The following is a 27,781-nucleotide window of genomic DNA, read 5'->3' on the forward strand; positions in this document are numbered from 1 at the left end:
TTTTTCTTTTCATTTTCTTTTTGCCAGAGCGAAAGCACACGGGACACAGAAAATCCCGACATTTACACCACCGGAAAACCCCCCCCGGCATCTGGTTGGTCCTTGCTTTGGCCCCACGGTGATATCCTTCTTTTCTCACTCTCGTTCTTTCTCGCTCATCCAATCAATATTCCGGTGCCGGTTCTGGGTCGGTGACAACTATGGGGCTTCGAAATGGATCTACCTTCTCCCTGCTGCTGGACCGTGGAACGGGGTCCATTTCGTGTCCTTCTCTCGCCCCGAAATCCTTCCCCCACTTGTCTCTTCTCCTATCAAGCGTTAATTGAAACCTTTTTCCCAAGAACGCACACCGGCAGCGAAGCCAGCGACAGAGAGAGAGAGATCGAGAGAAGAGTTCAGCTTCCGTTTCCGGCATGTTCAAAGACCCGGCGGTCAAAGGCCGGCGGCAACGATCGGCCTCTCTCGGTGACACCTTTACACGGAAAGAAGAAGAAAAGGAAAAAGCACACACCTCCAGCCAGGCTCCGGTGGCTCGCTTTCACCAGAAACGTGGGTGGTAGTAGGCTGTAATTGTAATGACAAACGCCACGATAAACGAGGGTGGTCTGAGCCAAAAAAAAAGCCTCACCCGAAAAACACACCGACGGGCAGGGGAAAAGCTCACAGATTGGAATTCAATTACGATATTTCTTCTGGTGGGCGGTGGGGGATCCTGCGCCATTTTCCGCTCACATGCGTGTGTGTGTGTGTGCGTGTGTGAGAGAGGTGGGTGGTTTGCGAGGACAATAAAAACTCAACACACCGGCCGGGGGCTGGCTCATAAATAGCACGGGGGAAAAAAAACCAGCTATTCGGCCGGATGATGATTGCATTAGCGGAGGCTTTTCGGTGCACACATAAATTAGGACTCGTACAGGGGGAGGTGGTAACACACACACACACCCAACCCGAAATACGGTAATTTTGCAACCCCCACGTTTGCCATTGGGGTGAACAACAAAAAAGAACAGGACGACAAGTCGCGCTAAATATTGCTAAACCCATACCAAGGCCAGTGAAATATGAAGCCCCCTCCATGGGAAAACGGGGGGAAAAGCGAGTCATTAGGCAACCACCCACGCACCCACACCGATGGGCACCGCTTTCATCAATAATAAATCGCACGAATGTGGCGTGGATCGAGCGACAGGCATGGTAAGCTTAGCGCAAGAAACCGCTAGCAGGTGTTCGAAATTGCGCCACATTTGTGCGGTTTAATGTGAAGGTGTTTCCTATTTGCTGGTTACACAGGCTAAGGTTTTATGCTAGCCCTCAACATGCGTAAAGAAAATCACATCCACTAGCCGGTGAGGAGGATATATAGAGCAGCCTAAAAACAGCACGAAGCGAAAGGTTTCTCTCGCTATTTACGGAAGGAATAATCCATCGTTTCGGACGCTTTAATTCGGAAATAAGACCTTCCATTTGCCGGAAAAAAGAGAGGAGCCGGCCCACGCCAATCGAAGGGACGACACCGAAAAACCTATTTGTCCCACCCCCCGCATGTTGGATATGATCCTGGGGATGTCCGCAACAGATGCCATATATCTGTGCATTGCTCTTCGTTTTTCCTTAACCTTAACGCCACACGTGTGTGCAAATCTCCCAACCCAGCGACTTGAGAGAAGCTCAAAGGACGCCCGTGGTGGATACGGAAAAGATACGGAAGAAAATGGTCACCCCACTGCTCTAGACATTGACGGTAATTCTGGCGGCTTTCCTCGACTCGAGAGTTTCTTATGAAAAGTGTCAATCTCTAATTCTTCGCCCCACCCAACCGGTGTGCGTGTCTACGCTGTGCTGTTCTTCTAGGAACACCACACAGGGGAGAAGGACGGCGGCATTGTTTTCCGATGGATCAAGGAAAATGACGGGGATCGTTCTCGCTGCTCTCTCCCCAAGGGACTGACTTGCTTCTGTCCGGCCGGGTTCATTCGATACGCTCGGGTCAGTGTTTTTGCGACCGGGTCAGGTTTGGTTGGTTGCTCCAGCAAATGTGGAATGGACGAAAACAACTCTCGAAACCCCAATAAAGCCCCCCACGGTACAAGTAATAAGACGGGACCGTTCGCTGTCGATGTTTGGCCCGGTATGTTTGGATCCTCGTTTAAGGGTGGATTATGGCGGCCTAACAGCCGGTGCGCGTGTGTGCGTAGCCCTTGTTACCGTTCGAAACCTTCATCAGTCTCTCCGTTCACTTTCGATCGTCAGCATCAATAATGGGTGGGATTAAGCACACCTTTTTGAAGAGCTTCAAGGGTGCATCAGCTGCCGACAACTGGGCGGTGCTGTACATCTGTGTCCTGTGTTCGAAAGGCACAACATGGCCCAATTCTTCCACCTGTCGGCCTGGGACGGCTGGGAAGGACGACTGGCACACCGGAATATGCTGATATGCTCGCACCACCGTTTGTACGCATTCCACCGAATGCTGATGCAAACTGGCAGATGCGCGTTTAAGGTGCACCAGCTGCATCTGGCTAGCGCATCATGACGACGGTTGACTCGTCACGTAATTGTGAATGAGCATGGGATTCCATCAGCGGAAGCTGATTGGGTGTGCAAACACGACACACACACACGTACACACATCATGCTGAAGGTGCCGAACGGAACGGAATAAGGATATGACATGATGGGCGGGCTCTGGGTCTGGGATTTTGGTTCTCCCAAAGCCGCTGGAAAATTGACTCTCCTTCCTGGGAACGCTCCAAAAAGCCAATAAAGGCGGTGTTGTGTGTGTCGTGGCGGAAGTGTATTTTTGCTTTCGTTCATCGGACCGGAAAAGCACCGTACGGAGAAAAAAAATAAACAGTGATAATAAAAAAAAGGACCAATTTGTTGCGCCCTCCTCCCACCCAAAAGCTGACGTCAACCAATCGCACTGAGCGAAGCAATCGCGGGCGCGTGTAAAAAAAAAGCCCCAGCAACCAGGCGAGTGAAAGAAAATGCACCTTTTTTCTTCTCTCCTCAGTGAGCTTTTCGTGCTCGAGCAAAACTCGGGCTGTAACTAAAACCAAACTGGCCACCAAATTGGCCAACGTACACACCCGAGCGATTCGGGCGCGCGCATCGACCGGAAAAGCCCGCGTTAAAAATCACAATTCACAGCAGCAATGCGCTCTCGTTGCTCACTTTTTTTTTTGCCCACAGTTTCTTCTCTCTCTTGACAGGCATTGTGGGTGGTGTGCGCGCGTATTTTTTTGTTATTTATTTGCGTATCCTTCATCCCAACCCATTGCACATCCTTTATTTATTTTTTTTTTGCATCCTGAGACGCTTCAACTTTTCTGGAACGCAACCACCACGGTTTTGTGGGGTGGGGGCGAACGGAAGTTTCATCCACGCCGGTCCAAATTGAAAGGGGCGCGCGCGAACGTCAGGAAAAACGGGCCATGGGCGAAGGAAAAAAAGGAAGGCCTATCCAGCGAGGAAAGCGCGCACAATGCTGAACAGCACAAACAAATGAAAAGCCCGCGTATGGAATGGCGACGACGGGCGAATTTAGCGTGGGGGTTGTTGGTTTGCGCTTTCACACAGAACCACCCCCGTGAGAGAGCCCTCCGGTCGAGGGTTTTTCCTGAACTTCCTTCCGCTTAGCTTTGCAGGACGACGAACGGCCGCTGGCAAAGCTCCCGAGGACACAAACCTCGGTACCTTCTCCGCGTACACCCGGTGCGGGGAAAATCCGAGTGGAAAAACATGACGCACAGTGGCCCGGAAAGTGAACACAGAACGCGTTTCACAAGCGTACACGGCCATGTGTGGTGGAAAGAAGAAGAAAAAAACAAAATACCTTTAATCAAGTGCATTTTGTGATTTCCAATTTGGCTCCGCTAAATCGAAGCAACCGAAGTGCGGCCCAGGTTACTTTGGTTGACGAGAGCAAAGACAACCGTTTCCCAGGGCAACCGCAGTACTCGTTGAGGAAGCAGGATGTGGAGTGTTTTTCCATCTCAAACCGACCCCAGTTTGCGCAGTAAAAATGCAATATTGTACGCAGAAAAGCTAGACGCGGCAAGCAATCGGATTTCCGACGGGAGGCTGTTGTTTTCGTTCCACGCGAACGCCTAAATAAAGTCCACAAACCCATGGGTTTCCGGGTTTTGAGCGAGAGCAATAAGTGCTGCGAACCGCCTGCGTAATATTGTGATTGTGTGTATAAGGATGGGATGTCCCAGCGAAGGAAAACAAATAAGCAGCGCAGCTCCGTAGGTAGCGGCAGCAGTACGTCATAAGCTCGGGATCCTTATCTTCAAGCATTGAGTATCACCATCTTCGTGATAGAGTAATCGAGAGCCCAAAACACCGAACTACACCCCGCTGGAATTGGTGTGCTGTCCCGCGAGGACACGCATTTGGAAGGACTTTGCCGAGTTTAAACGGTACCTTCCGTTCGCTTAAAGTCTACCTCCTTGCAGGCTGCTGGGCGTTCGTCGGGGGGTTCAAACCATTGCCGGTAAACATCCTCGTCCAGAAGCGTTTGTGAAATGTTTTTCGAGCGCAAACACGACAGTCCACATCCCCAAGGCAAATACATCTGGCCCATCCGCGTTCGGCGTGGTAAACTTTTCGATTTGCCAACCCGTTCGACCTTTCCAAACCCGGGGTGATGGGGAGGTGATTTTCTACTCCCATCGGACCCAACCCTAAAGGTTACACAGGTTCACGAACCGTTTGCTCTGGACGTGAACCGAAGGGACCTAACTATTGAGCGAAGCTGGTGTGGGTGGGCAACAAAACCACATCAAACTCGCATCGAAGAAAGCAGGGAAAGCGATCGAACCGATCGGCGGCAGCCACTGGGACGGGCCTTGCACAATAATGTCTCACACTACGGGGGAAAAGCGATGAAAATTGCCTTTATTTCGTATCGCTCTTTTTTTTTGTTTTAATTCAAATCCCACCTCCCCCCCCCCCATTGCTTCCCATAGCTCTCACAGGGAGCAAATTAAATCGAACAAAGGCGATGTGCCGCAGTCGGGTCCGATTTATTGGACATTTAACATGACACAGAATTGCTCCCCCAAGGGCGCGCACACTAGCACACACATTTTGTTTCGCTGTCGCAAGCGCTGCCTTTTAGAAGGGAAACTACAACACGCGCTCAAACGGCATTATCTCGCGAGCTCTGGGCGCACGATCGCGTTTCGCGTGCAAAGCCAACCCCGGGCTAGAGGGTGGGGTTTGGAGGATGCAACGGAAAACGCGGTTAGCACTGCATTAACGCTGCGCAACGCCCGGAGGCTGGAGGGTGGTTTAATGGAGGCGCGTATTGTTTCCTCTCGATTGTGTCATCGAACATCGAACCGACAGTGACAGTGGCGCGTCCAAAAAAAATCTAATTTTTCTCCAAAAACCACGTCGACAATGGAGATGGATGGGGGGGAAAGGGTGGGATCGATCGTAAACAATAGCCCTCCCCCCCCCCCCACCCCACCCCAAAACAAATTCCTGCCTTCTGTACCGATCGGTTCTCTCCCCCTTCATCAGTCGATCAGCTGGAGTGATCATTCGATTCAGTGTCATAAACGCGCGTACGCTCGCTCAAGCACGGGAAATGTCAAACATTAAGCTGCCGCATTTCATCAACACCACACATCGAACAGGCCCCGAGAGGAGTGTTTGTGTCGACGATTGTGAAACAACACCGACGGCGGTGCAAACATTGACATGCAGTCTGTTCCCCCGGTGCGTTTCTTCTCTGTTACTTTTTTCCTTTCATTAATTACTACGCACACACCAGTGCGCTGCCCTCCGGCGAACCGGTTGAAGGGCGCATGATGCTGCGAATCGATCGACCGATCGAAGAGCGGTGCATTGGGCTTCGACGAGGGCAGAGCGCCATTTCGGAACAAAGAATGCGGCGTATGGCAGAAGGCTGGCGATGGCTCTTCGTCACCATCGTTCACCACCGGGACCGACTCTAATCTAATCGTCCTCCGCTAGAATGCTTTTAGAAACGGTCAATCGACCATGCACCATGACGCGATCCACCCCTTGGAGGCGCGGTGGTGTTGATGACGTTCGCTGCATGAAGATTAATTAAAAAAAACAATTTGCTTTGCTGTCCACTTGTCATTTTAATGGCGATGAGTGGATACCAGGGTCCGCAAAACACGCGAATGAATATTTATTTCCTCATCCGCGAGGGGATGATAATTATTGCATACGCCCTCTCTCCGCCTCGTGTGAAAGAAGAAAAATAGATGCGCATAAGGCGATTAGCACGCTACCATCCAATGCCTTCCGCTATATATATATAAGCGCAGGCAGACATTTTTATTTTTCATTCAAAGCGCAGACTGAGCTAAGCTCTTTTAAAGGAAGAAAAAATGGAGCACCCGAAAAAAGCACACTACTACGGCGCAGCAATGTTGCCATGGCAACGTTGTGAATGTGGCTCCAAATGCTCGCTGATCTTTTCAGCAACACGCAGCTCGAGATTCGAGAACCACATACCTTCACAACAAAAAAGGCACACGACGAAGATCATGGCTCCATTCCGGTTGGCGAAGGCGAAAAGCAACAAGAAGGAAATCGAATCGAGATACACCGGCGCACAAGACTGCTCTTCGGAAAGAACGTTCCCAAGATGTTCGCGTTAAGGTTCACGGAGTTCAACATCCCAGACTCGATGATCATGGCATACATACACGAGCACGCACACACACACACACTCGTGCAGCATCGGCAGACAAAAAGTAAACGTACGAAACGGATCCTCTTGGCAGACTCTTGCCCAAACAACAGCCGAAAGCCCTCTTACTGGCTGGCGGCGGCGGTGGCGTGCTGAAAAACCTTCAAGCAGCACAAATCACAAAACGCTTTTATTTTTCAATCGATCAAATATAGCTGGCGCACTTCTTCTGCTTCGTTTCGCGTCAAAAACATGGAATTTCATTTGCAACGCAACCAAGGGAAGGTTTCATAGAGAATCGCACATTAATAATTGCCCCCATGGGGGGAGAAAAAGCCGTTTGCCAACGCGATGGCGGCAGTTACAGACGGATCGAAGAAGACAAACCGCCATGGGCCGCTCCTTTCGTCACACGTTTGCCAAGAGGGACAAAAATCCGGTCGATGTCGGTAGGTGTCCGATTCTCAGACCCAAGAGAGCGCAACTCCAGTGAAACCCGATTTAACGCCAGAGAATATGGCGTCGGGGAAAATATTCCGTAGATACTTCATCCACCGGCGAGTGGTTCTTCTTTCTCGGGAGGATAATTTGAAGCGAAAATGGCCACATACATGTTGACGTAAAATGATCCATCCCAGCGGGCATCTTTGCATCACACAACAACACAACTTCGGGGGGTATTGCATTTCCGGCTCGGTTCGATCTTCAACCACGGTGCTCTGCTGCTGAACAGCTTGAGAAGCAATATTATCATTAACAAATTTAATTGCAGTTCCCACGCGTATCCGGAGTAACGGTGGTGATATAAACCCTCAAAATAGCACCCTTTTTGACCGATCCACGATTGGCCGCTTCGTTGCCGCTTTCCAAATCATTCCATCACGACCATCCCGAAACGTCCGCAAGAGACTCGACGTCGCGAGGAACTCCAAATTATGGCAATCACGACCGGGAGGAACGGTGAATTGCAGACGGTGGGTGTAAAAGGAAGAAAAAAAAATGAACCCAGGAGAGAGCAGCGGGACGGATGTAATCACAGTTTTCCACGTGAGCACTACCTCCCGAGGAACAGCGCCGCCACTCGTGGACGTGACAAGCATGTTTCCTTTGGTGAGCTTTTTTTTTTCTCGCCTACTTTGACGCCACTTTTTTTGTAAAGCCTACTTTTCTGCTCGCGGGCGTTACTTTAAGTAATTAGTGGAACAACGCGAGAGAGCAAAAGCAAATGTATGAGCCGCTACGTAGCTGCGAAAGAATGTCGATCGCAATTGTGATGGTGACAGCTTCAATTTTTTTTTGCTCACTTCCGATCGTATTGCCGGAAGCCGTCGGAGACGAAGCGAAACTGCATTCCGTGGAACTCCTCCGCGGTTGATAATGGGCGCATTTGTTTCCACAAACACAGCAAAACCGACACTCTGGAATGTCCCAGCAACGGCCCTGAAAAGCTGCTTGGCTGTCGTAACTCGATCGATCGAGGAAATCGCTATCAATAGCTACAGGGTGATAAATAGACTCTACGACGCGCGAACCGCGCTGCGGTCAGTGACTGCAGCAGCTTGAGCTAATGTTGAAACGGTATTCGAGAATCGACAGAATGAAATTTTGCTTCCGTTCGAGCGGCGGCGCGTGCTTTTCTCAACCTGCTTCGACAGGGCTCTGTGTGTGTGTATGTTTGGCACCTTTCATGGACGCGACCTCGAAAAGGGTCCGTGGCCGTGCCTTAGCCCGCGCGGGTGGTGTGTGAAATGAGTTAAAAAAAGCTGCTAAATTTTACCAGCGACTGCTAATGAGCCGTCCGAGGCAAAACAACGCGCGCGCTTGGCCATTTGACAGCAAAACCAAACCAGCAAACGGATCCGCAGGCCTACAAAACCCAAAAACTCGCCACGAATCGCCAATATCGATCTATTAGCTCTCTTTCCGTCTCTCTTTTTGTCTCACGTCGTCTGACAAAACCTGTCAAAAATCCTTAAATCCTTAAATCCATAGCCAACCCTTCGCCGTCGCCTTTTTGCCCTTCGAAATTGGTTCCCTTTGCCCGAACCCGGGGGGAGGGAATTTTCTTTTCACCCGCCAGGACGACTGGAGTGACCCTTCCACCGCGGGTGGTGTCGTATTTACATTTACATTTTATGCAAATGCCGTCAACGGTTACTGAAAACTTTACCGTCTTCATTTCGCGTGCGCCGTTTTGCCGGTGCCAAAATTTTACTTCATTTCGATTGTTTGTTAGCGTTCGGTGGGGGATGAGAGGATTCGTTCGCTGGTGGGAAGGCGGGGGTGTTAGTCCTATAGTCCTCCTTTCCCTTGGCAGGCCCGTTTTCCATCGGCACGACAAAATCACAAACGTACCAAACGGTCGGTTGGCCGGTTCAGTTGTCGATGGCTGACAGACCGCGCCCGTCGGGTGCCATTTTCTCGGGCGAGGCGAATTTTCTCGCTTTCCCGAACGCTCCCTCTCCACCCTCCTCGCCTCCTCTCACTCCTTCTCGCTGGCATTTGTAGCCACATTTCTTCCAGCCAAGCGACGCAAAGGGTGTGGAAGAAAGGAATGGAATGGGGGTGGGTGAAAGGAACGTTCCTCACTCCCTCCTCCCTCGCCCTCCCCTACCCCCGCATCACCCCGGTTAGCTCCACTAGTGGAGCATTCGCCAAATGGCCGGTTGCTCTTGCCATTGCACGGAACAGAAAGCCAAACCCACCTCCGGGCGTGAGTGGGTGGATGGGCGTGTGTGTGTGAACGGTTGCATAAAGCGGGGTAAAATATATTCCGAAGTATAAAACCCCTCCCCCACCACCAACACTCCCTCTCTCTCTCTCTCTCTCTGGCTCAGGAAACTATCGCCCGTGGGTCGAAGAGAAGGGCGCACTTTGAACGGGGTACCGAGTGAGTTGACGCGACGCTGCACCCAAGTGAAGTGAAAAACGGGCCGGGGGAGACGAATAAGACCAATTTGTTTATGACGTCGAGACGACACCCGGCCCCACCCGCTGCCCCCAGTTTCGAAGGGGGAAGAGGCGTAAGAAATAAAGGAAAAAGGGATAAATCAGTCACATAATCACACGAAAGACACTCTCGCTCGCGACGATGACGATGATGATGATGATGAGGCTTGCACAGAACAGATGCAACAGCAATCACTGACTGGTGGAGCGAAATCACGAGCAATATAAATCATTACAACGTTACTAACGCTTTTCACAAACAAGAATCGTAAGAGCGGATCTACAGGGCCGCGGAAAAGCTGACAAAACAGCTACCGAAAAAGAGATTCTTTTCGACTCTCTACCAGCCGAAATGGAGTCCCTCAACCGAATAGTAAAGCATAGTTCTTCTAGCAGTGTTTCATGCACCCTCCCGTTTAAATGTAGTGGAATTCAAGAGGGACAACAAAAACGCGATTGTTTTGTAACAAAAAAAAAAGAGCACATCGTTATCGTTAGTAGCCGCACTGTAAATGCCTGCCTTCTTCATGGCTGCTCGGGGGAATGTTTGTTGCTATCGGGAGAACATTCTTATCTAAATTTCTCACTCTCTTTTGCAGGGACGGTTCTTTGGCGCGTCTACGGAACGGGGTAGAACCAGCACCGCGAAGCAAGAGTGAGCCATAATAAAAAAAAGAGAGAATAAACTAACGCTCACCCCACAACTAATGATACTAATTTACAATTCGCTTTCTTTCCGGACGAATCGAAACGTTCCGATTTTTCAACCGACAGTCCGTGGTATGCGAGAATGGGATGGCGGGGGGTTTAGTCTGCAAAGCTCGAAAGCTTTCATGGCTTCTTCCCTTTTTTTTTCTTATTTTGCAGCAACAGCAGAAGCAGCAGCTGCAGAACTCGAAACCGGCGGGAATACATCATCCCTTGTTCCTTTGCGTGCGAACACGCAAGAACACACGCACGAAAAGGGAAGCCCCATGCCGGTGGAACCGGAATTTTGCCACACTAAGTGTGACTGAAAGGCACACGAAGGTTCTGCCCAGCACCCAGCAACAAGGACGGAGGGTTAAAGTTCTGTTCCACAGGCAGAGGTTCGTCGCTTGCTGCCGCCAAGTCACTCTACCATTCTCACCCATCGCTTTTAGGCGTCCGTGGAGAGAAGTCGTTCTTTCGGTGCGATTTCCCAACACACGCCACCCCAGTCGCGAACGATGGACGGGTTCTTCTTCGAAGGGCAGTCACCAACACTAAAATGGCTCCTCAATGGGGAGAGACTTCAACGCTCCTCATCATGGGTTGCTCTCCGTCGAATAGCCAGCAGTTCAGCGCGACGCTTCATCCTTATTCCCAGCCCACGTGGTTGGAGGAGCTTTTTGTGTCCCGCTCAACCCGCTCAAAAACCTGATCTCTTGCCGGGGGGAAATCTTTCGATTCCCACCACCTCGCCAGAGACGGTGGCGGCGCTGGCTTGCCGAAAGCCCATTAGAGCAGAACTCTACCGGTGTATCGTCTTTCTTCACTTCACTTTCGTTGGCGGCCAACAGAGGGCCACACGGTGGAACGAGAATGAAGGAAAAAGAATGAAAATAAACGGGAAAACAAGGGAGAGAAGCGTACCATACATCCACGAGGCGAAGACGGAGTGGCCTCTGTTTCGTTGGTTTCGAAACGCGTAAGGAAATCTGCACGAAATCGAACGCAATGGCGACGGTTGTGGCCATGACACGCAGGGCCATCCCTTCCTCGACTGCACTTTATCGATTTGCAATGGCCGAGAACCTCTACACACACACACAGACGGTTCCCCATGGGTTCTTCCGTGACGCGCACGAGGCGCTCGACAACACCATCCCCTTTTTCCTAACAGCTGTATCAACACACCGAGCCAATCCACCCCCGACCGTTCCTGTCCTGGCGCAAACACTAGAGGGGGAGGGAGGGGGAGGGGGAGGTCAAGGAAAAAAAGGGTGGTCGACTTTTAGAAGCGAAACGAACTCGAAGGGAACCGAACAAAGTACAAAATCACACAACGCCTCCTCCGCCGTTTGCTCGTTGGTCAGCAAAATGGCTTGCAGCATCCATCGGCCTCAGATGCTGGGGGCGCAGTGAATCGATCCACTCTTTCTCTCTCTCTCTCTCTCTCTCTCTCTCTCTCTCTCTCTCTTTCTCTTTCTCTCACTATTCCTCTCTTACCACCCAACGCCACCTACATCGGGGGGGACATGCCGTGAAATGAGCTCTCTTTAATGTTGCACTATTTGCTGCGCTCTCGGTGCACCCAAGGCGACATTCGGTGGTTTGGCACGTAGTGGGGTGGGGTGAGAGGATTGTTGCAGAAACTGGTCCCCTGTCCCTCTCGCCCTCTGGTTTGGAAACACCCAACAACAAACTCGAGCAGCGACCAGCGCGAGGAGAGAATCGGAGGTCCCAACCGTTCCATTGCATATTCTGGCGATCATCACTCGACCGATGGCGAATGACGACGATGATGATGATGATGATGATGATGATGATGATGATGGTGGCGGCGGGTGGTTTAAGTGGACCGTGAAGAATGACCCCGCGCACAACTCGTTCGTCCCCCACCTTCCCCCTTCCGCCCCAGGGAGGCTTACGAGACAGACACATATTTTACATCGTGGGCTTTTGAGCCTCCCAAGCCCGGCGTGGTGGCTGGCTGCTGGCTTTAAGCTTCGTCGTGTGATGGAAAGGGTTGAAGCAAGGGTGTGGTGGGGGTTTGGGGAGGTGGTCGGGGGGCCTCTTCATACGGGTGTCTCCGATCTCGCGCTGGCGGCTGTACCCACGACAAGAGGGAGGTGGGCTTTGTTCCCCACTTTTATTCAACCCTCCACTACTCCCCATTATTGCCATTTTTACCTTCGCATGCTCCTTCCTTAATGCCTCCTCCACCCAAGCGACCTCGAGCCACCATCGCGCGCCCAACCGTCGTCGTGGTGGCGGCCCCAGACAAAAGTGCCCGTGGCATAGGCACGCTGGGGCTCGTAACCAAAAAAAAAACAGAACCGAAAATAAAATAAAATGTGCACAAAACTCGATCTCGTGTTCGAGCTCCTTCGCTTTGCTCGCGAAACGTTCTACACACGCTCACACGACCAAGGCGGGGTGGGTGGTGGTAGTGTCTCTTTTTCGGGCTCTCTGCGCGGTTTATTGTCTTCTCAAGGGCCGCTACTCCATCTCCTTCAACCCCTAACAAGTACACACACACACACGGTAGGCCCTAGTATTCGGTTTCATTCAAACTCTCCACCAGCTTCTCAATTTCCATTCTTACGCTTTCCAAAAAAACCGCACAAGAATGGCGATTCGCTCGTTCACCGCTCGCAGCGGGTTTCCCAGCCCTGTGGGAAGAGAATTCATTATTTCCCCTGCCCTACCCCGTTTTGTCCATCACGAAAAGCAGTTCCGTTTTTCCCCCCGCAAAAGCTTTGCATTATCGCGCTCTCTCGCTCGTTTACACAGCTACTACAGAGACCAAAAACCCCCCACCGACCGGACACAAAAAGCCGGCCCCCTTCAGAATGGCGGCAGGAAAACTATTTCAATTCGCATATTAGCGTTTTATCCTTTTGTTTGGTTCTGTTTGCCACCATTCCACCAGCGGGTTATCTTCCGCTGCCTAACCGAATTCAAATGAATGTAAAACAATACCGCAAACAAAAGAAAAACGCCGGCAAACATCATCGCAGTAGGCACTCGAGAGGCCTCGCTGTGACGTTTCCAGCGTTTGGGTATGTTTATAAAGCATGGTGTGGCACTTCCGTGCGCGTTTTCACCCTGGATGGAGGATGCTAATGGGGATTAAAAATATGCTTGTTGTTTTTTTCTATCTCTCTTCTTTCGTTCTTTTGAGGAAAGGGGGGAAAATCTCGTCCCCATCACGGAAAGTGAGTGGTTAGTTCGCTTCGTAAAACACAACCACAACAAAGTCTCGCCCTGTCAGGGAGGGCAAAAAAAAAGCTCCCGTAAGGAGCGAAAGTTTACCTCGCTCTGCGAATGGAAATGATGCTGGAAATTGACCGGGCGCAATATAACAAACAAACAAAAACAAATCTCAACAACACTTGGTCAATGCTATGAAACCGATCCCGGCCACTCCAGTTTCCCTCTCTCGACCCGACCCAGAGAGAGGTTTTCGCAATGGCGTTCAACAAAAAACGGGGGGGAAAAAACAGCAAAACCCTCATCGCCTCCACACTCTGTGCAAGTTGATTTGATTTTCTCTCCTACAGATGTGTGATGCAATTTCAAACACATCAGGCCCACCACCACCACCACCGCAACATGGTTGCTCTTCCCGTCCTAGAAACGACTCCAGCCCGCCATCGTGGAGGTTGCTTTATTGGTTCGGAGTGAAAATCGCAACATTAAAAACAATGCTCCAGAGAGCTGCTCGACCCAACAACTTGCAGGGTGAGAGATGCCTTTTTTTTATTCGCTATTCACAACGCATACCCCCACACTATCCTGCTTCTATCGATCATCATTTTCCGCGAGAGATAGAAAGAGCGCGCAAAAAAGATATCAAAAAAAACTGCAGATGGGTTAAACGAGATACTCATCAGCATCGTTGTTGTGAAGAGAAAGAAAAAACAGGGAACGCATCTAGATGGATGGAGTGGACCGATTATTATGTGGCAAGACAAGTATCGCATAACATACCATCGAGCACAGCCCTGTTTCTCGAGTGTCTCCAGTGGGGGGGAAGGCTCGACTTTAGAGATTGTTTCAAGCCAGTTATGAGCTGCTCGTTCGAACCTACTAGGAACGTTTCGTTCAGTTCGAAATTTCGAATTTATTTACTTCGTTTAAATGAACCCTCCCCACATTGATACGAGCTGCAGGTATCGAGACGCTTCGATCAACCAGTTTAATAAACACCAGTAAAATCGGTTCCATTTCCTACCCACACACAGCCACACACGTGCAAGCGCCTTCCTTCGTCTCTTCTGCGTATAGCCGTTTCTTTCTTCGACGCAAAATCACACCGTAAACGTCAACCACCCAACCAACAACACACAAAAAAAGTGCCACCGACGATATCGCCACGTGACGCGCGCAAGCAAAACTCCCCCCAAGGTCTACGGAGAGGGCAACTTTTGATTTCACCCCGGTGGTTAGGGGGAGCGTCGACGGCTTCTACTAGCACAAGGAAAGGCTGCTCCCAACCCCCACCAAACCGAGGACTCGAATTAATAAAGAGTACGCGAAACTTTGCGACCGGTACCACCCGAACGCCCCAAAAACGCGTTACATTCGCACGAGCGAAACAATATAATTACATTCGAAAAACTTTACGGCGAGCTTTAACACAAAAACCCGTACCAACCTGCTGTCCTGGCTGGCTGGCTGGCTGGTTTGTGATGGCGGGCTTTTTGGGGTCGATTCACGAGCGCGCAGGATTGTTCGCCAAGCTCGATGGGTTCTAATTCGAAATTAAGAATCGCACACACCTTAGGGAAGGGCAAAATGGTCGTGAAATGGAAATTATGTAGAGCAAGGCGATCCCCACGAGGGGCTGGTGTCGCGCGTGCAAAAGGAAAGCGAAAATCAAGCGAAAGAACGAGCCAATCGATACCGAAAGCAATCACCCCGTTTTGGAGGGAAGAGAGAGAGTGAGCAGCGAGAAAATGCAATCGATCGAAAACGAATCCCGGCCGGGATGAATGTTGTTCCAGCGAAAACACACAAAACGTGACTGCTGGTGCCCGTGATACTCGTGAAATCGGGGGCTGCTGCTGGCAACGTGATTCACGTTCCTAACTCCCACCCCCCAGTGGACGACCCGCGGGTCAATGGCTTCAACTAGGGGGAAACGTTTTTCCTTCTTCTAGGCATACGAAAAACAAAAAACAAAGCAAAATTCAGCGCTTGAAATCAACATCTAGAGAACCCTTTTTCAGACCAACGCAATCAAACCGATCAACGTAGGCCAGGCACGGGACATACTTGCTCTCTCTTTCTCGCGCGCTGTGGAGTAACCCCAACCCCAGTCACGCTCACACAAGTAACACAGAACGGGAGAGAAAAGTTCTACCGACGCGAGTTCTTGCCGTACAGTTGCCCTTGTAGCCACCTAAAAGAAAGCGCAGGGCAAAGGCTCCTTCTTCCACCCACGCGGTAACTAACTGCTAGTGGGCGAGTAGTAAACGTATCGATCGAAACCGTCGCCTAATGGTTCGCTCTCGCAGGACTTCTTCCCGACCATTAGGGGAAAACATCGTCCCGGTACGCGCGCGTGTGTGTGTGTGTCAGAGCTAACGAGAAGGATTTTGCAGGGATTTGCAGAACGACAGAAAAAAAACCTGCTTTTATACGGAGTGCGCAAATAAAATTAGCATAAGCCTGCATATGTCGATTTGGGGTTGTGAATAGGTGAAAGCGGGATAGTTGTCTCCCTTGCGGTTGCTAGTAAACAAAACTCCTCCTTAGCGCACTACACCCTCCTTTGGTAGGTTGACAACCCTCGCACACACACACACACACACGCACACGGGAACCACGATCCGTGCGGTGCGGATATTAAGTTCACCTTCGCGAACCACCTTTGGGAGTGCGGACTCGTTCGCTCGGTGGCACTGGAAACCCTACGACGACGCTGGAATCCAACTCCTTGCACCGCAGTGCACGCGGCCTAGCCGTCCCTTAAACCAAAAGGAAAAAGAAAGGAGAGGGGGGTGCTGCCACGGTGCGGACTTTAAACGTATCGTCGTCGGCGGGGCCAGGCTTCCAAACGGGGGTCGATAGAAACCGCGTCGAACAGAGGTACTAAATAAGCAAAGAGACATGGAAAATCCGTTCGCCCTCATGCTGACGTCGGTTGGCGCAACACACACACAGTGTCGATCGGAATGAGGTGAAATTCTTGCACAAGATCAGCGAGAAGGGTAAGCTAAACCAAAAAAAAAGGGCAAATAAACACAGTAGGCTATAAACGATGCAACATAGAGCTGTCAAATGAGCTGTCATTCGTGGAGTTCGTTCATTTCTGCACTGATCCGTCGGGTGTTCTTAATGCTTGCATAAAAAAAAACGACCACCGGATGCGACATAAGAGCGCTACCAACTGTAATCACCCCCGAGTGGATACTACTACTCCATGCACCCTCTCTCTCTCTCTCTCTCTCTCTCTCTCTCTCTGTTTCTTTCTCTCGAACCGCGCAACTCCACGACGTGGTTTGAAAACGTGATTTTACGCCGCTGCAAAATAACCACAGAATGCTGCCCGTCGTCGTCGTTTCCACTCTGCTCAGGTCGGTGGTTACGAAGCCCAACACACGCCGCCACCCGAAACACCTTCACTAAGATCCCCACCACCACCACCTCCTCCGGTCCCTTTGATCCCCTTCACCCGTGTCTCCTGTACCTTTGGGGAGGTTGGCGCGGTTGTAATACTAGCTCTCGCGTTTACTTCGCGCGTGAACGGAGCGCGATTCCGCTGATTATCCGCCAGACCTCTCCCACCCGGAGGGCTCTCTCGCTCTCTCTCATGTGCCCTCTCCCTTCGTGCCCACACACACACAGCTCTTATAATCTGATTCTGTATGCGAAACCGGCCCAGGCGATGAAGGAAAAAGAACGTAAAATCCGCCACAAACCACCGAAACCCTAAGCCTAGAGCCCCCTCCTCCCTGGAGAGCCCCCTGTCGTCACCCCGTGTAACACACAGGAAATAATTGGGCAGGAGGTGCCCGTCGAAGGTTGGAACTGCGTAAGGGTGGCTCCGTGCGGCAAGACGGAAACGCGTAAATTTTACTACAAAACCCTAACCAACTGTACACGCTGCTGTGCGAACGCTCTCTCGTGTGAATGTTCATAGGTTCATGGCTACGGTGGTTTAGCCCACCAACGGTTGTGGGTTAACCTTCAACCACACACACACACACGTACGAAGGCTTCGAAGGCTGAAATTCCGCTCTGCGTTTCCCACCGAGAAGATCCCGCAAGGTCTGCACGCACTCTGGCTTTAGCAAAAGGGCCCCAATTATTGAACGACCTTCCCAGGAGTCTGTAGGCCTTAAGCAGCAGGTAGACGAATACACGAGCACGATGAAGGGCCGTTGAGTTCAACAGGTAGCTGGCAGCGTCACCAGGCGAGAGGAAACATTCAGGAGCAAACTCTTCGAGTAGGTAGTATAACCTAGTTCTCGTTTGCCGGTCTTACCGTTTCGTACCCTCGAACAGATCATAGTGTCCTTGACCAGCAGGATATGCAGGAAAGACTCATCGGTGATGGTGAAACGACGTCCAGCAGAGGTTCAGGACGAAAGGCTATCTATCAGGACACAACTGGCTGAGATGCTACACCGAATAAAACTGATTATGGGCGGATTCGTCTTAAGATGGCGTCGCAGTTGGCCAGAGAGTGCCAAGGCAAAAGCAACTCCTAAACTGATTATGTGCGCTAAAATGTGGTAGCCTTCCTCTCACACATTAGCCGCCTTCTGTCTTTCCCATCATTCACCTACTAAAAGCACACAAACTCCGAACGAACGAGATCCTGATGAAGCCTAGGCTCCCTCATTATTCGCGGAACGCTGATCCAAATCCTTTCCGTGCTCCACGAAAAGCGGGGAGACGGCTTTCTTTCTGCAGTTTTCCCACCCCTTCGTTAACATCCCTGGCAACCATCGGGCGCGCACACAATAAAGACCGAGTTATGCTTGTGCATGGCACAAAGGACGCAAAGGATGCCTGCCGTAAAGCCACGGCCGCGCGCTCCGTGGCGCATTACAACGGGGTAATTCGATTGCAAAATGTAATTATCGAAAAATGAACCTCCGGTACCGGAAACCTTGCTTTGGAACCACCGTGACTGAGCGGCATGGGTTTAAATTAATGCAATCGAGGGCTCGATTGTTTATCGGCAAACTCTGGACCCGGGCAAACTGTTGCTGGATCTCTGAGCCTTCCAACTCCGAGACGAGGTTCTGCAGGCTGTGAGAAATGGATTACACGGGTGAAGAGCTCCTGCTTTCGTGCTTCCCTCAACATCCTGTGGTTGTTTCCTGCTCGCTCAAGCATTACAGACCTTCAGATCCTTTAGGACAAGCCTCGAAGGGCCGCCGCAATGGCCTGCCTGAGATGTGGGTTTTCTTCTTTACCAAACCCGGCGGCGTCGAAAGGTGTATAAGCGGATTTATGAAAATCGTTCCAACCTTCAACTCAGGTATGAGATTCTGCCCTACCACACCCTACCGACCGGACCCCACCATCCGGAGGCCGCTTTCCGCAACCGTGATCCTGGGTCACTTACATGAGAACGGCCACACGCGTGTCAGTGTGTGTTTGTGTGAATAATGGCGAAGCGAAATGCGAGAAGCGCATTCAAACGTACGGAACTTGAACTCGAAGAACAAGAGAGGGAAAAAAACGTGAAAAATATAGCAAGAAACTTCCTCCTTCTGACATCGCCACGGGGAGGGGTTATACTACGGACGGGAAGGTAAAATCGTGCGACAAGGAAAGCACCCCCTAAAACCCACCCCTGGATAGATTCGATGGGGTGGTCCCTCTCTAGTGTTTCCATCCGGTGCGATTCCACCCTGGCCACCGGGGGGGGCAGATGAGCCTCACGGCTGTGTGTGTATGTGTGTCTCGGGGCTCTTCGAAGCTTCCATCATCATCTTTCAGGTTAACGATGAGGAAGGTTTTCGAAGCGGGGTCGTTAGCGACGACATTGAGGCACGAGCACGAGAGAACTCGGGACGGCGGAGACTCGCGGTAAGTGGCCTAGGAATGACGCTATGGAAATCAAGAAATTTAATCAACAACCATGAACATGGGACTAGACGAAAGAAAAGAAGATGAAAAATACACCAGGCGAATCGAACTGGAGGCTCGCGAAGGAAGCGAGATAGAGCGTAAATAAGCAAAGCAGAGAGAGAGAAGCAAAATGTGAACTCGCTCGACGATTTGAATCGAATCGCCCGGTTTGGGGTGGTTTTGAACCTCAGCTCAACTATTCTGAGTGATGTGCCATCGAACCTGCGTGCCAGCGAAGGAGCCTTCGTAGTCATATCTCCGTCCACCCGAGTGAACGTTTAAGGAAGCATTTCCGGTGGCGGATGCTCTCAAGTAGCTCTTTAAGACGGGCAACTTTGCACCGATGTGGAAAGACATTAAAAAGCTCGAATCTCGAATAGAATCAAGTTAAGAACTACCACGGGATGTCGTCACTATGGTCGCTAACACGCAACAATAACCACCACGGGGAAGCTACAAAAAGCTATACCGAAAATAACAACACACTGCGCGGGGCGCGTTTGATGTGATTGTAGTGATGCTTTTTTGTTTAATTTTTCTGTTTGAGCTTTTTTTTCGAAAACCGACGGTTGGCTGAAGCCAAAATCCCTCCGAGGCTGATTTTCCTACAGGGACGTCGTAACGTTCGTCCCTAGAATGCGGCATTTAATGAGCGAATTGTTCGGTGGTGATTCGATCGACCAGTCGTCGGGTGGGTGAGGGGCCTCCCTTTATCCCTGGCTCATGTCCTCCTTCTCCCCACCCTCACGTAATTGTTCGTCATGTTTGCCCAGGAGCGTGACGCAGCATTCGTGGACCAGCACAGAGGCCCTCTCTCTGGTGATAGACAAGAGGCCCCTTGGTGGAAGAACGCTCCTCGAACACTCCAGGACCACAACAGCGGGGTGGACAACAAAAAAATATTCTCCTAACGAACGAAGCGAAGGCAAATGGCAGAAGACAATTTGCAGCTCGTTTAATTTTATCTCGTTCTTCTCGTGCGCAAGGCGCCACACAGCAAGCCAAAAGGCACATTTTGCGCTGTGTCAGTTGTGCTTCCACCCCAGCCGACGACTCCCGGATTCTAAAGCAACGCAAAAAACACGGCTTCTTCCTCCAGAGCTGATGATTTGGCACGCAAGACACCAGAAGACTAGCAACGATTGATCTTTGTCACTGGCCTCATCGGATGTCGACCTTGAGAGCGAAGACGAATGGATGAATTCTGAAGATTAGGGCGCGAAGAAACGCGAGATGCGAACGTTGGAACAAACGAACGTGTGGAGTGTTGTTTGGTCGATGAAACAAAACACACTAGAATAGGGGGGCCCGGCCGCCGCCAGCCTGGGCCACACTTTCCGGTTTCACTGACTGGAAGGGAAAAACCCGTGGAAACCGGCCTAAGGTGCGCGGTTTTCGGACAGATGTTCCTCGCATCGTACGATGTACCACCAGCAACAAAACCGTTTGCACCTCTTGCTTGTCCTGTTGCCTGAGGGTGGAAGAAAAAAAACGTTTACCAGGCCCTCTTTCGGGTAAAATATATCGACATCTGGTTACGCTTCTCCGGTAGGGTATTGTGGCTGCGACCGACGAACTGCGCTGTAGGATCATGAAGTAAAGATTCGTGGGGAGAAAAGGATACGAAGCCTGCAGCAAGGATGCCTTCCTTTGCAAGGGTTTGTGATGTTTCTTAGCAGCTAAGCAAGAATAAAAAAAACCCCACCATAAAGCACACATCTGCTACGGTGGGGGAGCCATTTTTACACCGGTGACATTTACGTGCACTAATTCGCCGTTGTCTTCCTTTTTGCTTGCGTAAATCGAACACTTCGTGCACCTTTTGAGACGGGATCGAGGGGGGGGGCTCATAGCAAAATCGAACCCGACCAACAAAATGACCGCCAAGCCAAGATGGGACACGCGCTTAACCTTCCCAGCCGTGCGCCATTGCAAGGGCGTATCACCTCCCATTCTCTTGTGCTGAACGCTTGTGTCTTGGGGAAACCAAAACCAAAGAGTTAACAACGGCTACAACGGCGGTCCCACATAATTTGCGTCCATTCTTTTTTTTTCGCTCGTACTCTTCTCATTCTCAGACCGCGTGTAATTCGTTTGACCATCGACAGACACACACGAATGACATCGTGAAAGAGAAAATGGCGTAATGGGTCGGAGAATCGATTCGGCATTCGAGCGACGGAAAGGGAGGAAAATCCATTGCCGCTCGTGGGGAGATGAAAGAAAATTGCGTTTTCTTACACGGTGGGGAAATTAGTGCTCTGCATAATGCATTCCTCGACTGCGCGACCCTCGCCGAGCGATCGCATTCGAAGCTGGCCCAATTGGTTCAAGGGCAGAGTGAAAGAGAAGGAGAGAGCGTCGTGTTGGTTCATTAGTTTTCACTGGCCCACCTCCCCCGTGTTTCGAACGCTGTCAATCACGTGCGAAATTATTTCTCGAATTCCAACCGACTGGCCGAAAAAAAAATGTGTGCCTGGTTTCACAAATCAACAGAAGTTTAAAAATAAAATCCGAAAAAAAAAACATAACATCACCCATCGCCAAACTCGGCTAATGGATATTTGACAACATAACGACACACGCGGGCCGTTTCGCTTTGTCCTCCCTTCCCATGTGCAATGAGTAACTTTCCCTCGATTGCTTTAAGCCGGCGAGCGAAGGACTTCTGAAAACCCCTCACACAACTGCCGTTTACACCTAAGTGTGGTGTGCGTTGCCAATGACAACGGGTGCATTATGAAAGCCCGCACCGGGTGCGGATGCTGGGTGGAAAACACCAGCCGGCAGTGGGCGAAAAGAGAAAATTGCATCGAAGTCCTTTTCCCGTCGGCAGAGCCATTAGCTCCAAGACTGTGGGCCCAGTACCGCCGACACTGGCGAACTTTCCAAAGAAATCCAATTAGCCTTTTGCGAGGACACACCGGCAAAGTAGAGCGGTGGTTTCGTAGCAGTAATCATCCGTTGCCAACGCAGCTTATTAATATGCACACCAGGCGGCACGAGGCGCCCGAAGGATCCTTTGCATCGACTACGATCCAACAACACGTTTGGTTTTTTTTCTACAGAAAGGACGTTTCCATTGAAACGTCGTCGCACTAAAGCACGAAGATGCATTTGTTGGCTTTATTTTGGAGTCTATTGTATATGTAAACTAGGGGTTGCATGACAGATGAGAGGATTTGACTTATTTGGGCATTCATCGCCTGCGCAGACTAATTGGATTTGACGTAAAAGCGAAAGAGCGAAGTAGGCTAGATCCATAATTGTACTGACGTTACATTTCTCTTACGAATACCCACTCGCTAAGACGTTGAAAGCAACAACTAAATGTAGAAAACTCGGAAAACTATGTACTAGAGAGAGCTGATCGGAAAACAAAACGTATGTGCAGCAGGATAAAACGCATAATGGAAGATAAATTTTAAACACTTTGCCACGTGCTCATGCTGTGATGATGGTCAGCAGACGAGCTGATGACGATTCATGCTAGGATAATACACGTACGATACGAACGAAAGTAAGAAGCCCGCGCATTCCACACCAAGCAAGCAGCCGTTTTATTTTTTATTTTTCGCTCCCTTTACCAAGCCTTCGATAAGCCGCACGTAACATTCGGAGAGCATTTTCAATGGTAGCCCACATCCCGCACACGATCGGACGCCATTTACCAACGGACGTAACAGAAGCAACAATCAACAAATATAATACGCAACGATGCTATAGAATGTGACACGACAGCAACAGGCCGCTCTCGTGCCAAACAGTATTAAAGTAAATCATAAATGGGATGCGATTAGTTTGGGGGGGAAGTTGTCTTTGGAAAGAAGAGATAGAAGCATTATGAGGAGATGTTAATGAAACGTTTGTCATCCGCTAGGGGGGTTAAAAGGGCCCGCGGCGAGTGCTTAGTAAGAATATATAAATCGCCCAAATTGTAAATGCAGTCAGGAGAGGGGATGAAAAACAAACCGACGATTAGAGAAAAGCCCCCGCAAGTTATTCGAGGACGACGGGGAATACATACACACGCACAACGGGAGTGTGAGAGAGCAAAAAAAGGGGAAAAAAATTTACAAAACAGTAAGAGCGCTGAAGGAACACACAAAAATTAGCACAAACCTTATGTTCTGTACGGGAACCGCCGTCGCGCCCTGTATCGGTGGAGGCACATTATATGGATACATTTTGGCAGACATAGTACTTTCAAACAGCATTTTTCTGCTCTCTGCTGGTGATGCTGTTGTTACTGTTGTTACTGCTGCTGCTAGTGCTGTTGCTGTTGCTACGACGGCAGGTGTTGATTTTGCTGCCGATGTCGCCTTCTTCTTTGCTCTTCTTCTCGCACACAACACACTACTATTGGTAAGCGAAACCGGAGCGGGTTTTAGTACACTACGTACTCCGAAAATGGGATTTTTTAAAATATATATATATATCCGTTTTGGTTACGACCACCGCTCTAGTAGTAGTAGAAGTGGTAGTAGTACAGCTAGATACTCTAGTTAGGATACGTTCTACGTTGATGTGATGGGTTTTGGTTTTATATACTGTTTAGTTTGTATTTTTGCTTTTTTTTTCTCTCTCTCTCTCTCCCTCGCTAATGATAGCACACACTACTATTGTTGTTTACAGCTTTCTTTTGTTATTTTACTTTTTTTTCATTTGCACACTACTGAGTTCGTTTTGCTTTTTGCGGGATATATTACTAACTTTTTTTTTGTTTGATGAGAAACACACAACCAAAAGAAAAAAATAGAAAACAAACGTATGTTTAAGTATTATACAGCGATATAAAGAAATATGTAGGTACAGGTAGGTAGAGTAAATATGCGGAACTATGCATAAGAAGTCCTTTAACTACACACTAATTCACAAATGCAGAATACATTGTACACATGGTAAAGAAAACCGACACGGCGTTATTATTTACTCGCTAGATGCGCTTGTATGCGGTTACAGCTTTTTCGCTTTCTGCAGCTCTTTTGCTTTGGCTGTCTTCACTAAAGAAACACGCACGCTTCCCGGTGTTTCACTACAGATATACGGAAAGAATCAAATACCATTAGATGAGTACGCTAAACAAAAAAACAAAAACGAAAACAAATTACAGCAAAGAACACCTAGTGGAAGATAGAACATAGTACGGCGGTGCAGATTGAGAGGGTGTTGTGTTTGGGTGGATGTGTGTGTGTGTATGCATACATACGGAGGCAACAATGATGACAAATTATACACACCCACACATACACGCGCACACAGATTATGGTGTTTCCGAACAGTTTCCTAACTACGATGCAACCCCCCACGGTGAGATGCATTACGTTTGTGGCTAATTAACACGTTCTCCATAGCGCTATATTTTTATTTAATTTTTTCGTACCACGTGGCGAAAATCCGGCGCTAACTGCTAGCATGTCCTTTATGGTCACGCCATAGTATGTACCGTCAACGTGGCGGGATAGCCGCAACGCGAAAGAACTAACGAGGACAACAGGACAATGGACCCCCGGCAGGAAGTTGGGTACAGATTTCGCACATGTGGCCTCTAAATTATCACTAGTCCTATCCAAACCTCCCTAAAAGTACCACTTCCGCTAAGCTACACTCCAAATGAAGAGATTGTTTTTTGTCATATGAATAGAACAACGATAAAAGTATCAAATGAATACAGTAAGCGAAAGTAAATATAGTAAAGCAACAACGCGGGAAACGCAAACGAAACGATATGAATGTCAACCACGAACATTACAAAATATATATATGAATATAAAAACATTACAAGTAACATGATAAAGAAAGCAAACGAGTAGCTTATCCCCCCGATAAATTAAAATTAAACCGAAAAGTAATACAAAACAAGAAACAAAAGACGTAAGTTTACAAGGAAAGAACTTCTTTTTGAAAAGAATGAAAGAATGGCACACTATCGCATTTGCTCTATCCGTTAGAATATTCTTGGCAGGGCTGCATCATACTTTTACTATGTTATCGCACTAAGTAAACGAGAACCAACCGCACACGCGCAACGAGACACAACAAAGTAAACGCTAGTCTAACTAACAGAACCTCGTTCGACGAAGAACACGGTTCGCACTATTGTACAGTAGAGATTCTAGATGAGTAAATGCACTAACAGCTAGAAGTCGCGCGCTATGTGTTCTAGGTGGCGAGAGAAGAAAAATCAACGATCGGGCCAAGTCCGAAGGGTGCGCCTGTGTCCCAGCTATACGGTTTACAACCTGAACTAGTTTTGGTCAGTTACATGGTCAGTAGTTTTGCACAGCTATCTCCCCGGCAAGATTATTTGGTTTATTAATGCATAAAAGGGTTTCAGTTACTGTTTAAGGATATGCGTAGGAGAATGTGTCTAAAGCAACAAAATATATAGAAAATTCATACGTATTATATGTTTATCGTTAGGCCTAACACAACAGAAAGACAACACGACAGTATATTTATATATATGTGGATATGTTCACTACTTCCGAGAGAAAAAGGATGCGCTATTGAGAGAAAGAGAGTATAACTACTTTCTTATTAAAAAAAACAACCGAAAAGAACAGAAAACAAAAAAAAAGAGAACACGATATGATTTCAACCAGTAAGTTTCTATCAACAGGTAAATGCGCAAAATTAACTAAGCCTTTCGGAATGCACATTCCGATTCCGAAACGTGGGGGAAAAACCCTTCGTCAACGGAAAACGGCGTGCGTATGGGGGTTGATTTTTCTCCGTGTGATCGTGTTCCGCGCATATCGGAACACGAATAACAACACAACGCGCGTTTGGGGAGAGGCAACTATGGCACGATAGCACCGAAAATGGCGCTCGCTTTTATTATCCTTTTTCTCGGCTCAAACTTACAGCTTTACAAGAGAAATTCACATATCGTTTTGGGGATTTTTAAGTGAGTGTTTGTTTAACCTTTTACCAGGCGCAACTGCTGGAAAAATAACGCGGCAACAATGTTAATGGGCCAAAGCTGCACAACGTCTTCAGTGCGTGTGGGGTGAGTTTTTCTTGTGTTGCTGCTTAATTTTTCCAGCAAATTGCGCATCAGGTGTGCGAAAAACAATCGCGCATTTCCTTAGCACATTTCTCCGAGGTATATTTATATAGTTAGCGCAGTCATACAGTACAAGTTTGGTGATAGTATACACAAGGAAGAGCAGTTCGTAATGTTTGGTGGCTATGCAAGACACGCAACTAAGTCTAGCAGATTCTTGTGTGATTTGGTTTTTACCCACCTTGCGCTGGGAAGCCGGACATGGCGCTTAATCGTGTCTTTTTTCTTCCTCTGCCGATGTGCGGGTGTCTCGTCTGCATTGTCTGTGCGCTCGCGTGTTTTTGCCCGCGCAAATGTAACATACAAATGGAATTTCGATTCCTTAAGCTAGCAAGGTTTACCGATTACGCGTCTTTTTATGTCTCGCTTTTGCGCCTTAAACGTGTGCAATGAAAACGAATTGTGTTTTACGATCTCTCATCTCTCGAATGTAGTGAAACCCTGCGGACTCGTCTCTAATATCTGCCCTCGGTGAACATTCTCCTCTGCCTCCTACGCTCTCCTGTAAAATTTAAATGTGAAGTGAAATGTAATGGAAACCGGGCCGATAAAAAAAAACGCCAAGAGACAGTAGACGACCGCTAACACGCGCACACGCCAGCTAGAGACTTTCATCAGGGACATAAAAATGAATCACTTTCCGGGTGAAGCAGTATGATGATCGATAATCGTGGCATATTCAACCGAGATCTTACCAGGCATGAGAGCAAGAGAGAGAAAGAGAGAGAGAGAACGAGAACATGAAACGGAGAGATAGGTTAAGATCCAATGAGGGATTGATGCCATTCCGGCAATGGGGCCAATAAAAAGCGAACCCAACGCCGCCCAAACGACCGTTTTTCTATCGCTTTATCTGCAATTTTAATGCCGGCACGTTCCCAGGCGCTCGATCATGGGCCGGGAAAGCAGAAACCGAGGCTGTGTGCTTTTGAAGCAATAAAGCGTTGGGTAAAGTTGGCCACCCTTCCTTCTTTCTTTTTTTTTTGGTCCCCCCCAACGACTGAACGAAAACTTCAAAATATTAGTAGCCCGAACAACTAGGGGCGAGTGTTTCGTTGGGCACCCGAATCGATTAGCCGGGGTTAAATAATTGCTCAAAGTTGAATTCTCCGAGCTCAAAACGCGCCAATATTCTTCTCGGAAGGGTGTTGTGGTGCGCCTAACCTTCCGAAGCGAAAGAGTAAATAAATTGTAATGGAGTTTTCATCGCACCCGCTCCCAGCTCGATTTCGTCCTGCCAGGCTACCGGCTAGTCGACCGCAGTAGTAGTTGTCAAAAAGTACCTGGCAGTACAAATTAATTCT

At 49.2% G+C, this 27,781-nt stretch overlaps 1 protein-coding gene across 1 annotated transcript in view; it reads right to left on the reverse strand.

Moving 5' to 3' along the window:
• The window catches only part of LOC128731215 (RNA-binding protein Musashi homolog 1), a 73,734-nt gene that overhangs the window by 36,297 nt on the left and 9,656 nt on the right, over positions 1 to 27,781 (reverse strand). The window contains exon 2 of the mRNA XM_053824321.1: positions 23,531 to 24,120. Within this exon, the coding sequence (XP_053680296.1) occupies positions 23,531 to 23,625 (95 nt within the window). The 5' untranslated portion in view covers positions 23,626 to 24,120. The remainder of the gene's footprint in view (positions 1 to 23,530; positions 24,121 to 27,781) is intronic.

This window comes from Anopheles nili, chromosome 2 (genome assembly GCF_943737925.1).
Source record: "Anopheles nili chromosome 2, idAnoNiliSN_F5_01, whole genome shotgun sequence".
Taxonomy (NCBI): domain Eukaryota; kingdom Metazoa; phylum Arthropoda; class Insecta; order Diptera; family Culicidae; genus Anopheles; species Anopheles nili.